This window comes from Sebastes fasciatus, chromosome 19, assembly GCF_043250625.1.
Source record: "Sebastes fasciatus isolate fSebFas1 chromosome 19, fSebFas1.pri, whole genome shotgun sequence".
Lineage (NCBI taxonomy): Eukaryota > Metazoa > Chordata > Actinopteri > Perciformes > Sebastidae > Sebastes > Sebastes fasciatus.
Window position 1 is genome coordinate 4,842,493 of NC_133813.1, and position 13,495 is coordinate 4,855,987.

At 41.3% G+C, this 13,495-nt stretch overlaps 1 protein-coding gene across 1 annotated transcript in view; it reads right to left on the bottom strand.

The window, feature by feature from the left end:
* LOC141757300 (tumor necrosis factor receptor superfamily member 10B-like) overlaps nt 1–13,495 on the bottom strand; it is a 28,717-nt gene that overhangs the window by 11,123 nt on the left and 4,099 nt on the right. Inside the window, exons 2-3 of the mRNA XM_074617691.1 lie at nt 2,155–2,323; nt 596–727 (exon numbers count right to left, since the gene is read on the bottom strand). Of these exons, the coding sequence (XP_074473792.1) occupies nt 596–727; nt 2,155–2,323 (301 nt within the window). The remainder of the gene's footprint in view (nt 1–595; nt 728–2,154; nt 2,324–13,495) is intronic.

Sequence of the window (13,495 nt, forward strand, 5' to 3'; positions counted from 1 at the left end):
GGCTTTTTTTTTAACTATTAGCTGATGTTTTATAGATCAAACAATTAATCGATTAATCAAGAAAACAATCAATTAACAACTCATGGATAATGAAATGAAGTGTTAGTTGCAGCCCTATTAATATGGTTAAATGGGTGGAAAAAAAAGTTTGGCCGAATGGACCTTATTGTAAAGTTGCTTACCCAAATCTTAGTTAAAGTTATATTAAATAATAAGATAAAGGTGTAAAAACAAGACCCAGGTTGTAAAAAGCAATCAAAGCATTAATTCTTCCCACTCAATAAAAATGATATTATGAATAGGGGCTGCAACTAATGATTAATTGATAAGTTGTTTGGTCTATAAAATGTCAGGAAATAATGCAAAATGTCGATCATGACGTCCCAAGATGACGTCCTCAAATGTCTCGTTTTGTCTACAACTCAAAAATATGGACTTTACTATCATAGAGGAGTAAAGAAACCAGAAAATATTCACATTTAAGAAGCTGCAATCAGAGAATTTTTACTTTTTTTTTTCTTAAAAAAAAAAAAATCAATTAAGTGTTGCAGCTCTAATTATGAAACACACGTCAAGGTGCAGACAGTCCTGTTACCTGAGCGGCAGTGTGTACAGGGCAGACAGCGGTTCATCCCGTTGGAGTGCTCCGTGTAGGTCTGTCCGTGCTCACAGGGAAGACAGTTCCCGTGTTCTTGGTCTCTTTCACATCCCTTCAGCACATAGGTTCCTGCAAAACGACAACAACTCGTGATGAATATACACAAACTACAGGCAATTAAAGTCTTGTGAATCTGGACTTCTTTAATGCGATGCGTTTCCTGTTGAAAAAAGGATGTTGGGACAGGACATACCACAGAGATCACACTGTGTTATGTGCTTCTTAACTGGAAACCACAGATGCAAATTAGCTTAAAGCTATGATCTGGTACGGAGCATCAAATGACGTCATCCATGTTTAAACTGTACGTGGTCCCGTTTACATAAAAATAAATAAACAATGGGATATTGGCAAAGAAGAGACGGGCAGTTTGAATTGATAAAAGTCCAGAGGGGTGGGAGCTTTGTCTTTACTTGTGCATGATTTACTGTTTTACACGAGATGACAGAGTTCCTGGAAGTTAATGTCCACATTTCATGGGGACGAGAAGAAGCACATGAACCGATTCACTGAACTACACAGTGATTTGACCTCCTCCTCTACTGGTCCAATGTCGTGCTTCGAATTTATATACTCTGATCAGGCATGCCGTGAGTAAAACCACTTGATTCTCATGTGTTTTCAGGGTTTATCTGATGCACAAATGAAAAAAAAAGACAGAGTGGGGGAATGGGAAAAATGCAACAGAGGGCAAAAACACCTTTGGCTGAACTTTCAGTAAATAGAGCATTGGTACTGCGGTGGGTTCGGGGATTAATACAGTTTGTTTAAGCTCAAGTAATGTGTGGTTAAAACAGATATTCAAAGTGCATTCATATAAAAGTCACACTGACACAAACAACACAATAAAAGTAACCTTAAGGTATTAATTACTTTGGCGCTTAAATTCGGGTGCATATATAATTCGATGAAGGGCCATGTGTTTTTAAAAATAAAGTTGATAAAGTTGATAAAGCAAAACCAAATAAAAATATTTCTTAGAATTCATAATGTCAAATGAAATAACTCAATCAGCTAGCAACCGCATTGCATCTGGGCTAAATATGTTCTGGGATAAACAGCCTAACCAGATTCTGTCTGCTACTTTTAATTACTTTGGACTTTAAAATAACCTCCGGTGCATGTTTTGCACTTTTTCACTACTTCACTCCGATCTGCTGAGTTGGAGGAGTTTTCTTCCCGCTCCTGGCCATCACACATTCTTTCCAGACCTTGCAGAGAATACTTGCAAAATGCATTTGGGACACAGTTCAGGTTATGGGTTTGACATTTAACTTTTTTTTTTCCACACAAAATGCCATTCTAAATGTTGGCTCTATTCGCTTGCACTCACTTCTTGACATAAATCAAGTGTTTGAGGATACGGGAAAGAAAACAATTTGTTGAGTTTGGGGTTGAAATGTTGCAGCGGGCGTACTTATGGCAGGCCCACATTCCTCATATGTTTGGTTGTAACTGGAGCTACTGTATATTCTGCTTAATGTGATTCTCCTTACCAGCCTTGCAATTGAGGCAGCAGAGCCCCTGGTTGAGGTACTGCTCGTTCTCCACACATGTTCTGTGTTGTCGTAGGGTGAGGTTTTTGTGTTCATCGCTGGACCACTGAGACGCTGGAGGCTCTGCTGCGTGACAAACCAGCCCGATGAGGAGCGTCGCCACAAACACCTGAATCACAGAGGACGGGGAGAGAAAGAAAGATAAAAGCTTTGCATTAGTTTTGTGTATCCGCAGTATACAGACTCACCCACTCATTACATGAAGGACAGTAAAGAGGAGAGGCTATCATAGGAAACCTTGTGTGAGCAATCTACGACTTAATTTGAACCATCTGATCTGAACATCTGCCGTGGGAAAGCAATTAAGGGAGCCATCCAGCTGGTCAGAACTAGAGGCAAAACAAGCCTGTGTGTGCAAGGATACAAAGCTATACGCTAACTACACACAGCGCAAAAGGCCACCAAACTTAATTACTCCATGATCTGGTTTTCTTGAAGGCAAATCAGAGTTTCCTCTGCTAACAGAAAGGGTTTGATAAGGTATCTCGGCTAATGCCGGCACAGCGCCCGTATCAAATGTGATTCCAGAAATCCATTCATGTGTTAGATAATAACAGGCTTGTATAGGTGGGGTACTGAGAAGAATACAGCCGAACGCTTTAGTGTGGCCCCCAGGCGCTGGTGTTTATTCACACGCTTTTCACCATGTCAATGTGAGAAGGCCCCATTCATTGGCAAACAACACACTTTAGTGCCTCTACTTCAAATGACCCACATTCTTAAACCCCGGCTCTTTGAATGCCACGACATGTGACACCGCCGCGAAGCGCCCTCAAACGCAATGCGACACCTCCTGGGTAAATGAGAGGCCTAGATTCGGAGGGTTTTGTCTCTCCCGTGCAACCAGCCCCTCCACCTCTACTGGACTAAGAGAGAAAGGAACAGGTTAGGGTGCGGAGGGGAGAAAGAGGAGGAGGAGGAGGAGGGGTCGATTCAAAGTGAGAAACTGTAGACAGCGAGTCGAAGATGAGATGTTCTGCAGGGAATAGGTTGTCTAAAAGAGGCGGTGTGGGAGAATGAGAGGAATAAAGACTGAGAACAGATAAACAGAGGTATAAAAGAGGGACAGGCTGGAGCTGAGAAGGACTCCTGACGCTAGACTTGGCTCTCTGGAGGGCCGCCATGCCTTGTTGTTCAAAAGAACTTTCCCCTCTCTCTGCCTTTCCCCTTCTTCCTCTCCCTGTGCTCACGTCAGACTTTCCAAAGACGCTGAGAGGCAGACGTGGAAGGGCAGACGGCCGGCAGAGCAGTCACAATCACACCATTTAGATCTATCCAAACATTCTGGGGAGGGAGGGAGGGAGGGAGGCAGAAGAGAGAGGGAAAGGGGAGGGAGATAAAATGAGAGGGGGAAGCTAACAGCTTGCATGACACAGGGTGAGTCTTTAGACTTGAATACACTATGTGTATGACTGCAGGGTGGGGGGATGCAGAGAGACATGGACTTAGGGAAAAGAGTAAGGCCGTGTGAAAAGGCAAAAAATCTGCGTATTAGCACATGTGCACGGCAACACAGTGGAAAGAAAAGACAACTGGGGAAAGAATTTAGCCGCACTGAAGGTAATCCTACACGTCTACAAAGCAGAATGTGAAGTTGCACCGAATGTCCAAAAGTTGTGTTTATCCAGCCGTTATGTAGCTGATAAATCACGCGGCTCAGGTGTCTCTTTGACAGTGAAGATGCATAGACAGCATAGAGATGACATCATCTCCAGTCTTTGTTCATTCCAGGGCTCGTGATTCAAAACACTCCCAGGTGCAGCTGCCCTTAAATGGCCAACCTGTTATGCTCAGCAGTTGAAGGTTTGCTACACAGAAGATCCAGTTGCATTTTATAGAAGAGAAATAGGGCTGCCAACCCTCCCGAGTCTCACGTTTTTCATCGCCCTCTCCCGTTTTCCTCCCGGGGGTCACAATTCTCCCGTATTTCTCCCGATTTATGGCAAATTTTCACACTTTTTTTCTCCTTTTTGTTATCTTAGCCTGTTTCTGGATCTAAACAGTGTGTATAATCTCTACTGTTTCCACCCGGACGACAACAGAGTTACACCAACTGTCGTTTCCCGGTGGAAGAGAGCAGTCTATGCTCATGCCACAGCGCAGTTTGAGCTCATGTTTAAGCTGTGCTCGCCACAGTGTGCAGCGCCCAAAGTCGGGCGTTGATCGACGCAGCGAAAAGCCGTTGTGGCGCAAGCCGTTGGAAATAACGGGTTTCAGAGCGCATGTTGTCGCGTTGTGTCTGAAAGGACCCTCAGTGAGTAAGAGAAGGACAGAGAAATGCAAAATAATAAGAAAAATAAATACCTAAGCAGGAGCAAAAATAAATATAAACGGATGAATATTAGCTTACGCCAGAGATTCACACACCAAGTTCACACCAGAGGGGCGAATTATTCAGTTTTCTTTCCCGGGAGTTAAAGGTAAAATCAAAAGTCTTTAAATGCTGTTGCAGTGTACTTATTATTTTGTTATTTTCACTCTTTAAAAGTCACCAGAATGCAGGAAACAAAGTCCAAAAACCCAAATATAAGGTATTCAGTTTACGATGATATAACTAGGGCTGCCCTTGACCTCGACCGAATTCTTAGTCTACTAACACTCACACAATTGATTCGTTTATTTTAGGGCTGCAACTAACAATTATCTTTATTGTCGATTAATCTGACAATTAATTTCTTGATTAATCGATTAGTTGTTTGGTCTAGAAAATGGTAAAAAATGTGGATCAGTGTTTCCCAAAGCCCAAGATGACGTCTTTAAAATGTCTTGTTTTGTCCATAACTCAAAGATATTCATAGAAGAGTCATAGAAGAGTAAAGAAACCAGAACATATTCACATGTAAGAAGCTGGAATCAGAGGATTTTGACTTTTTTTCCTATGAAAAATACTCAAATTGATCATCAAAATAGTTGGCGATTAATTTAATAGTTGAAAACTAATCGATTTATCGTTATATGTGAAAGTTTTGAGAGCTTTTCCACAAACAATCACACAAAAGCACCACTTTTGTCAATTTTGTGTTTACCAGAGATGTGCTCAGTTTCTTGTCATTCATCATGAAAAAAGCATAAGACTAAGAGGGGGGCAGCTCTAGATGTAATACAGATAAAAGCAGCACATCCTCACATTAAAGAAGCTGCAACCAGGTTATGATTAGCGTTTTTGAATCGATTATCAAAATGACTAATTGTCTCAGCTCTATAGAGAAGAAAAGCAGGATTTGCTATGGAGAATGGTTTAAAGAGGGGTTGTTTTAAAGGATGGCTGTGTCTTACCAGTGCATAATCTGAGAATTGAAAACTATCTCTGTCCAGCTTTTATTTTGAAATAAACAAAGTCTGAGGGAATCCCGCTGTGTGGTATTCCTCAAACACAGCCTGCTCGCAGACAACTAAAAAAAACGGCATCAACATGTGTCCACACTAATGTCCTACGGCTGCTTAACTACATGGGCCCAAATGCATCGTATGCATAAACACTATGGGCAGCCACAATGCGGCTTCGTTTTACCTCCAAGCAGGCGAGGAGGAAGACTGGAGTGACCATAACCTCAGTGTCGAAAGCCCTCCAAACCCACAATCCCTGGAAACTCTCCAACCGCCGGCTGAAGTGCTTCAGTCCACTTCACAGTCTGCTCTATCCTCTGTACAATGAGTGGGCTTGGCTGCGGATTATCTGCTGTATAACAGTGTGCTATTGTCGTTGCTTTGAGTCCGTCTGTCTGTCTGATAGGTTAGTGCTCCGCTTGTGTGGACGCAAGTTAAACTAATAAAAAGTTACAATAAAATAATGAGGGAGCCTCTGTTTATCTGACAACAGTAGCTTGCCTCCACTTCCTCTAAACACCCTGGGTTCTTCCAAATTGACCTTGGCACAAACGCTACACATGCCGTGTACACTGAGAAAGCATTTGTGACTAAATGACAGGACATCCTTTCAGCTGACTTAGGTTATCAATGGGCCATTTAGAGGGCTGTGATCACTCCACGTCCCCGAGGGAATTACAGTGAGCTCCATTATTTAAAAAAAAACAGACCGAAACAGAAAATGCAATGAACTCTGTCACACAAACACACAAACACACAATGCGTGTTGTGAGGTTCCTCATTTCATATTGGACAGATAATTTCAATCATAACCGACATGATGCAGCTCATTATACTCCTGAGCGTGGAGTGAGACCTGATGCTCCATATCACGCTTCTCTTATTAGCCAATTCTTCTCTTTAATCAATTACACGATAGTTATGATATTGTGCATCCATACTCTCATGACAGAGAGGAAAAGAGCCCCGGAGAAGTTTAGATTTAAAATATTGCTATGCAGAAGTTTTAGGTCACTTATAACACACACAATTTTAATTAATTCACATTTGATTTTTTTCAGCTTACTCATCGTCACAAAAAATGTTGGCATTGGATGTTTCTGCAAACCACGGATACGTTGAATGGCGATGCTTCTGAACCAAAAATACGTTTCATATCAGCCTCGTATCACGCTTGCAGAAACACCACGTGGTTAACGTTGTGAAACAATTGGTCAGGCTTAGGCAACAAAACCACTATAGTTAGATTTAGGAAATAACTCCATGGTTGGGCTTAAAACTACTTACTGTTTGTACAGTTAAAAAGACACTGAACGTTGTGAACATGGTAGGGATGCACCGATACCGATACCAGTATCGGGTATAGGGTCCGATACTGTGCTCATGTACTCGTACTCGCAAAACGGCTCCGATACCACTTTACGGCGGCGTGATGTTTACCTCTCGTCACCATCTCTCGGGACCTATCGCACCCGCTCACGCTCCTCCTCCCTGACGGTGCAGGTGAGACGGGCCGGTGGTGCACCAGACCCTGCAGGGCGCGCGCCGGCCCTCACTTTCACTGCATCACAGGGTTTTGCTTGCACCCTCCGACTCGCACGTGCGTTAGACTCCTTGGTCTGTGTTTCAAGACGGGTCGGGTGGGTTGCAGACATCGCCGCAGGCCCCTGGCAGCACGACACCGCAAGGACAGTCCGCCCCGGTGACGCCTTGGCAACGGCCCCAGGAAGCACATCCAAGCCGCCCCTAGAGCAGGTCGCGGCGCACCGCCTCGTATGCAGGACTCCCCGGCCTGCCGTGTGTCGCTCACACCCTCCAGCTGGCTGTTAACGAGGGTCTTTTGGCACAGAGAAGTACTCGTATCGGTACTCGGTATCGGCGAGTACCCAAATGTAAGTACTTGTACTTGGTCTGAAAAAAAGTGGTATCGGTGCATCCCTAGAACATGGGACACGAACAAACAACTGATTGCAACGTGACGCACGGGACACGAACAGCGGTCTCCTGGATGAAAGCTTTGTGTTTGTTGGAACCATCAACCTCCCCTGCCACCCGCCCGATGTGTCTCTTTTAAACTACGCCACTTGCTCTGACCGAATGAAAAAACTGCGCCATTCAACTTATCCCTGGTTTGCAGAAAAACGTCCAGTGCCAACATTCTTCCCTGCCGACCAGTCTCTACTCATGCAGTCCCGAGAAAACCAATTAAAAAATCGTCACTAGTCTTTGCAGTTTATATGAAATCCATTCAATCCAGTTTTTGAGTGTAATTTTAACTGCACAGTGATTTGTTCATCTGATTATAGATGGTCAGCAGCTGGCGGGTCAACAACAACCAAGTAAACCAACACTGATCATCAACCATTTACTTTATTACAAACAAAGATATTTAAGGACTCGAGCACATGACAGGAGGGAGGATGGAACAAACATGTTTTTGCCACAGCTGTTAACGTGCAACACGTCATAAATGACTTCAGTTCAAATGTCAACGACATTGTGTCTTCCCCTGACCTTACCGCAGCTCAATCTTTCTCAGACACCGTGGCAAAGAACAACCACAGGAAGGAGAAACATCCAGCGTCATCTCATAACAGAGGAGGGGATGTTACCTGCATTACAGCGGTTTAGAAGCACAACTGATGTCAGAGATTGTACCAATCAAACCCTCAGTGATCATCCCGTCTCTTCGTCATTTAAAAACCACAAAGTTAGTTCCATGAAAGCCAATCGGCACATTTGAGAAGCTGGAACCAGAGAATGTGTAACAGTTTTAACCATTTGGGCTTGAAAAATGACTGAAATGATTAATCGTTTATCAAAATACTTGATTATCTTTAGGGCTGCAACTTCTTAAACGCTTATTTTCATTGTTGATTTATCAGTTGATTATTTCTCGATTAATTGTTGGTCAATAAAATGTCAGAAAATTATGAAGAAACCATAAAATATTCACATTTAAAAAGCTGCAATCGGAGAATTTTGACTTATTTTTCTTTAAAAAATACTCAAACTGATTAATCGACTATCAAAATAGTTGCCGATTAATTAAATAGTTGACAACTAATCAATTAATCGTTGCAGCTCTAATTGTTTTTCTGTCAATCGCCAAAACTTTACACTGGGCGACATTTTATGGTATTCAACATTACCTAACCTTAACTGCTCAATTGTCTTGTCTAATTGAATTAATAGTAGAAGGAGATCGTTGTTTAAATCAATCTAAAATAAGAGTTATATATAGATATATCTAGAGCATTCAATCTTTTTGCAGCAGAATAAGAAAGTCAATACTTCTGTCTTTTGCAACATCACATTGCACGCTTGTGACAAAGTTGCAATGCAATGAAACTGTCAAAACGCCTTTGCCTCGATCTGCTCGTAAAAATCTAAAAACTGTGCATAGTTCAAGTAACTTATGGAGTGTTAAGAAATATGTTCTCTACATTTAGAAATCTTTTAGATCTATATGTTTTAGTGGGTTTATTTTCTAACATTTTATAAAAAAACATGTCAAATTTTTGTATTTCTGTTTAAGTTATGACACAATTTCAATACTTTTATCAATTATTATAGTTTATTGACTGACATAACCTTTTAGCTTAGGTTGTACAGATTTTAGGGAATATAATAAATAAGCAAAAATACCAATGTAGGCATTAGCGGACTATTTCTATTGCAGTTCAACAGCAAAATACCAAACAGAACAGAAACACTGTCCTGCAACGTCTTCTATAATATCATTAGTGTATCAGTGACAACTTATGTCCAATACTAGTTTTTTTTATAACCTAAATCTAATTTAACCAAACACACGCCAACGTATCATTTCAGATAAGACATAAAGTACACTTTGTACAGTTTGGATAATGTACAATTCGAATCCCTCAGGCCTGACCTTGACGGGACAGTGTAAGCTCTCTGTTTTACAGATAAAGCCTGGCATCCTCTGGAGACAGGGGGGGGAAGGGTTGACCATGCATGACTTTCCTTGAGTGATTTACACTGACATGATGATGAAGACAACCCAGCATATGTCAAGAGAAAGGAGTCTGACACTTTGCTACGGCGCTGTAAATAAATCCAAAGTTCAGCCAAGCTCTCATCCACTCATCATTATAAAGCTGAATGATAGAACATGACGACAATGACTTCCACGTCAACTCGAAGCAGTTCGACAAGAAAGTGTTGCAGTGTGAAAACCGCATTGTTGAACCACAAAAGCTGCACACACACACACACACACACACACGTATGTGTGTGGGAGCGTGTGAAAAGCGGCGGCCCCCTCCTCTCAGGGAGCACAGGAAGCTCGAGACAATACAGAGGCTTCATGCAGGGTTCAGCTCCAAACTGTTCCCTCCGCAGCAGCCCGCCTCAAGAGCAGGCCCAGCACCCGATTGGACCCGCAACGTATCCGCTAGGCCTGGATATTTATAACTCGGGAAGCTGCAGCTCTACGACACAAATTCTTGAGTTTCCTCAGGAGGCATGCTTCGCTGATTAGACGTGTGTCACCAGCAGGTTAGGTGACATTCAACTTCGCATCAGAAAAAAAGAGAAAAGCAATCTGCGATGACGACAGTTTTAATGAGTTCCCTGCTAGTCAGACTGTAACCACAAGTCGGTGAAATGACTGGCGCGTTGACGTCGATGTTGACCACATGAAAATAGGCTTACTGTTTTGATGACTTAAAGAGAGAGGGTTGCTGTAAGTTCGAAGGTTTCAAAAGTTGTAAGCAGGTGCAGCGTGACACACAGTTTATGATTTGTTTGTGTTGTGAGGTCGACTTGGTCCCCAGTGTGGTTTCTAAGGGTTGGCTGCTGATCTCACACACATGTACGCAACATCACTGTGCGTCATACGGCATGTTATTCGGGGACAATTCTGAACGTCAGTGCACAAATTGAATTTAGAGATTTGTGTGCAGCGGGCTATTAACTAAGCCTTTTCAAATTGTGATTAGGCCCTTCTCAGGGAAGCTGAGCGGCGACTCATAAGACAACCCCAGGAGGGCGAGAATGAAAAGAGCAAGAACGGATGACTAATAGATTAAAGTATGTGCAGGAATCCATCACCTCGCTCTAGAGACAATCACATTAGCTCCATTAAAGCTCGTCTTTGTGTTAAAAGGAAAAAAAGGAAAAAAAAGTCCACGAAGTGCTGGCAGTTTATAGCTTTCTTTATAAACACATCACAGCAAAAATGTAGAATATGCGGCTGCTGGAGCACGTCAACAGGGACTTTAAGTGACCATCAATAGATGGAATTTATGTTGGATTTATGTCTTTGTAAACACAAGTCCATTCTGAACTCAGGACAAAGGTTGAGTTTGTTCTAAGACTCTTAAACCTTTGTTATAATCTGCTCAATCATCCAGGAGAGAAAGAAGTCAGGAGGAAATGGCACTGATGCAAAACCTTAAGCCATTCTGGATTTATAATTATGTCATGTGGGGCTTATTATCATTTTCACTGTTGATTAATCCGTCAATTATTTTCTTGATTAATCAATGTCCACAACTCAAAGATATTCTGTCATAGAGGAGTAAAGAAACTAGAAGATATTCACATTTAATAAGCTGGAAGCAGAAGAATTTGACTTTTTTTCTTAAAGATTATTATTATAATAATTATCAAAATAGTTGACAACCAATCAGTTAATTGATTAATTGTTGCAGCTCTGATGTCATGTTAAACTAGTCAATCGACAGAATATAAATCGCGTTTCTCCATTTTTAAGCAAAAATGATAAAACGTCACAGGTTACTACTTCTAAAATGTGAATATTTGCTGTTTTTGTAGTCTTTTATTCGAGTAAATTTAATAATTTTGGACTATTGGTTGCACTAAACAAGCAATTTAACTATGTCAACTTGGGCTTTGGAAAATTGCAGAGGGCATTTTTCACTATTTTCTGACACTTCACACCGCAATAATTACATTTTTCTGCGGCCGGGAGGCGTATTCATGAGCTTCAGGTGGGAAGAAATTCTTTGTAACACAAGTCCACATGTAACAGGAGTCACGGAATCGGTTTACTGATTTGCTGCGGATACTCTTCGGCTGCACTTCTCCGCTAAAAGATAAACTTTTCCCGACTTTTAGTTTGGCCGCACTGCTGCAGCTTTTCATAGACATTGCATGGCAGCTCGCCGCAGGCCGCACTTCGCCACTGCTCTGGTGTGAATTCGACGTTAATAGACCAATTGAGTAATTCATAATGAAAAGAATCGCTTATTGCAATGCAATCTTTTTCAGCTGTTGAGTCTGAAATGTAGGGCTGCAACTAACAATTACTTTCATTATCAATTAATGGATGGATTGTTACTTCTAAAATGTGTCTTAAAATAGTGAAAACATGTGCATCACATTGCTTTTTTTGTTCAACCAACAGTCAAAAGCTCAAAGATATTCAGTCTAATATATCACATGACGCAAAGAGAAGCAGCAAATCCTCACAATTCAGATGTTAGAACCAGGAAAAATAATTCAAACCATGAATTAATTATTAAAATAGTTGATTTGTTGTTGTTGTTAGTTGACTAATCGATGCCCACATTTTCTATTGTGACACAGAACATAATTTTCACTGGTGATTTCCTTCTGCTTCATGGTTTTTCTCTTGATTGAATAGAGTCTAAATAGAATCCTTTTGAGACTGCAACTAACAATTAGTTGATTAATCAACCATTTTAGTCTATTAAACATCCAAAAAGAGCCCAATGTGACGTCTGCAAATAGCTCTATTCTCCATCCAGCTGTCCAAAAAAGATATTCAGTTTATAATAATGTAAAACAGAGAACATGGGAGTCGCTGGGACCAGACAGGAAATCAAATGTTTTAAGGCTTTTAGTTTGAAAAGTGACTGAAATCACTTATTGTTTCAGCTCTATTTAAATACCCACATTTATTTTTAGTGGCATTTGGGGGAGAAAAGGCTTAACGGGTTTGTAATAATCATCTCCTTCTACTTTATGGTTTTGTCTTATTTAAATATAGTATGAATAGAATAGCACTACTTGTATTGTTTACAACCTACAGAACACTTGACTTGTATATAGACGTTTTATTTCTTATTTTTATATACACCTATTTTGTCACTACTTTTTTGCCCAGCTTTGTTTTCCTTGTCCCGAGCTGTTATTTATATTTCTGTGTACGTACATTGAGAGATGCATAAAAACCCGGAGTCAAATTCCTTGTAAGTACTGATTCTGATTTTAAATGTTTTCACATGTGCTACACACTCTATATACTTGCACACAGATGACAAAATAACTTTCTGACATAGAAAAGTATGCCAGTATTACACTCACGTTTTAAAACAGGTAGAATAAAAATAGAAAAAATGTAATAAAAAAAGAAGAAGCTAAGAATAGCTTTAGCGCCCTTTGGCAAATAGTGTCAATTCCTCAAAGAGGATAGTAAACTCATGTGATTTGACCCGTCAGATGACTTCTGTACACATGGGAGAGCTGTGCGTGAGAGTATTACACCTCAAAGTAGTCGTGACACTGTGTGTGAATAAGTTGCTATTTCGGTCTAAAAAATAAAAAAGCCATCAGACTGAAGTTGATCTGATGTTTCACACGCAGTCTCCCCACTTATCTCAAAGCTGGATCGCTCGTGTGTGAGCGCTGACTCGCCCCCGTTGGTATGCAGGGCGCACCTGAACAGGTGGCACTCCCTTAAGTGAGTCAGCGGCTCTTTGATAACCGGAGAGTGATTCACCTTAACGACTCCGACAGCACGTTCCAGAATAATCGATCGGCCGACAATAAAACTTCACTTAACTATGTTGAGATTAAATACCTGGATGGAAACTGACAGGGTGGCAGAACCACCTGGTGTCTGACAGAGAGCTGGTTGCACCACATTGCATCACTCATGTAGCCTCTCTCTAAGCCCCCGGTCTCTCTGTTCACATGGTCGCCATGCAAAGCAGCAATA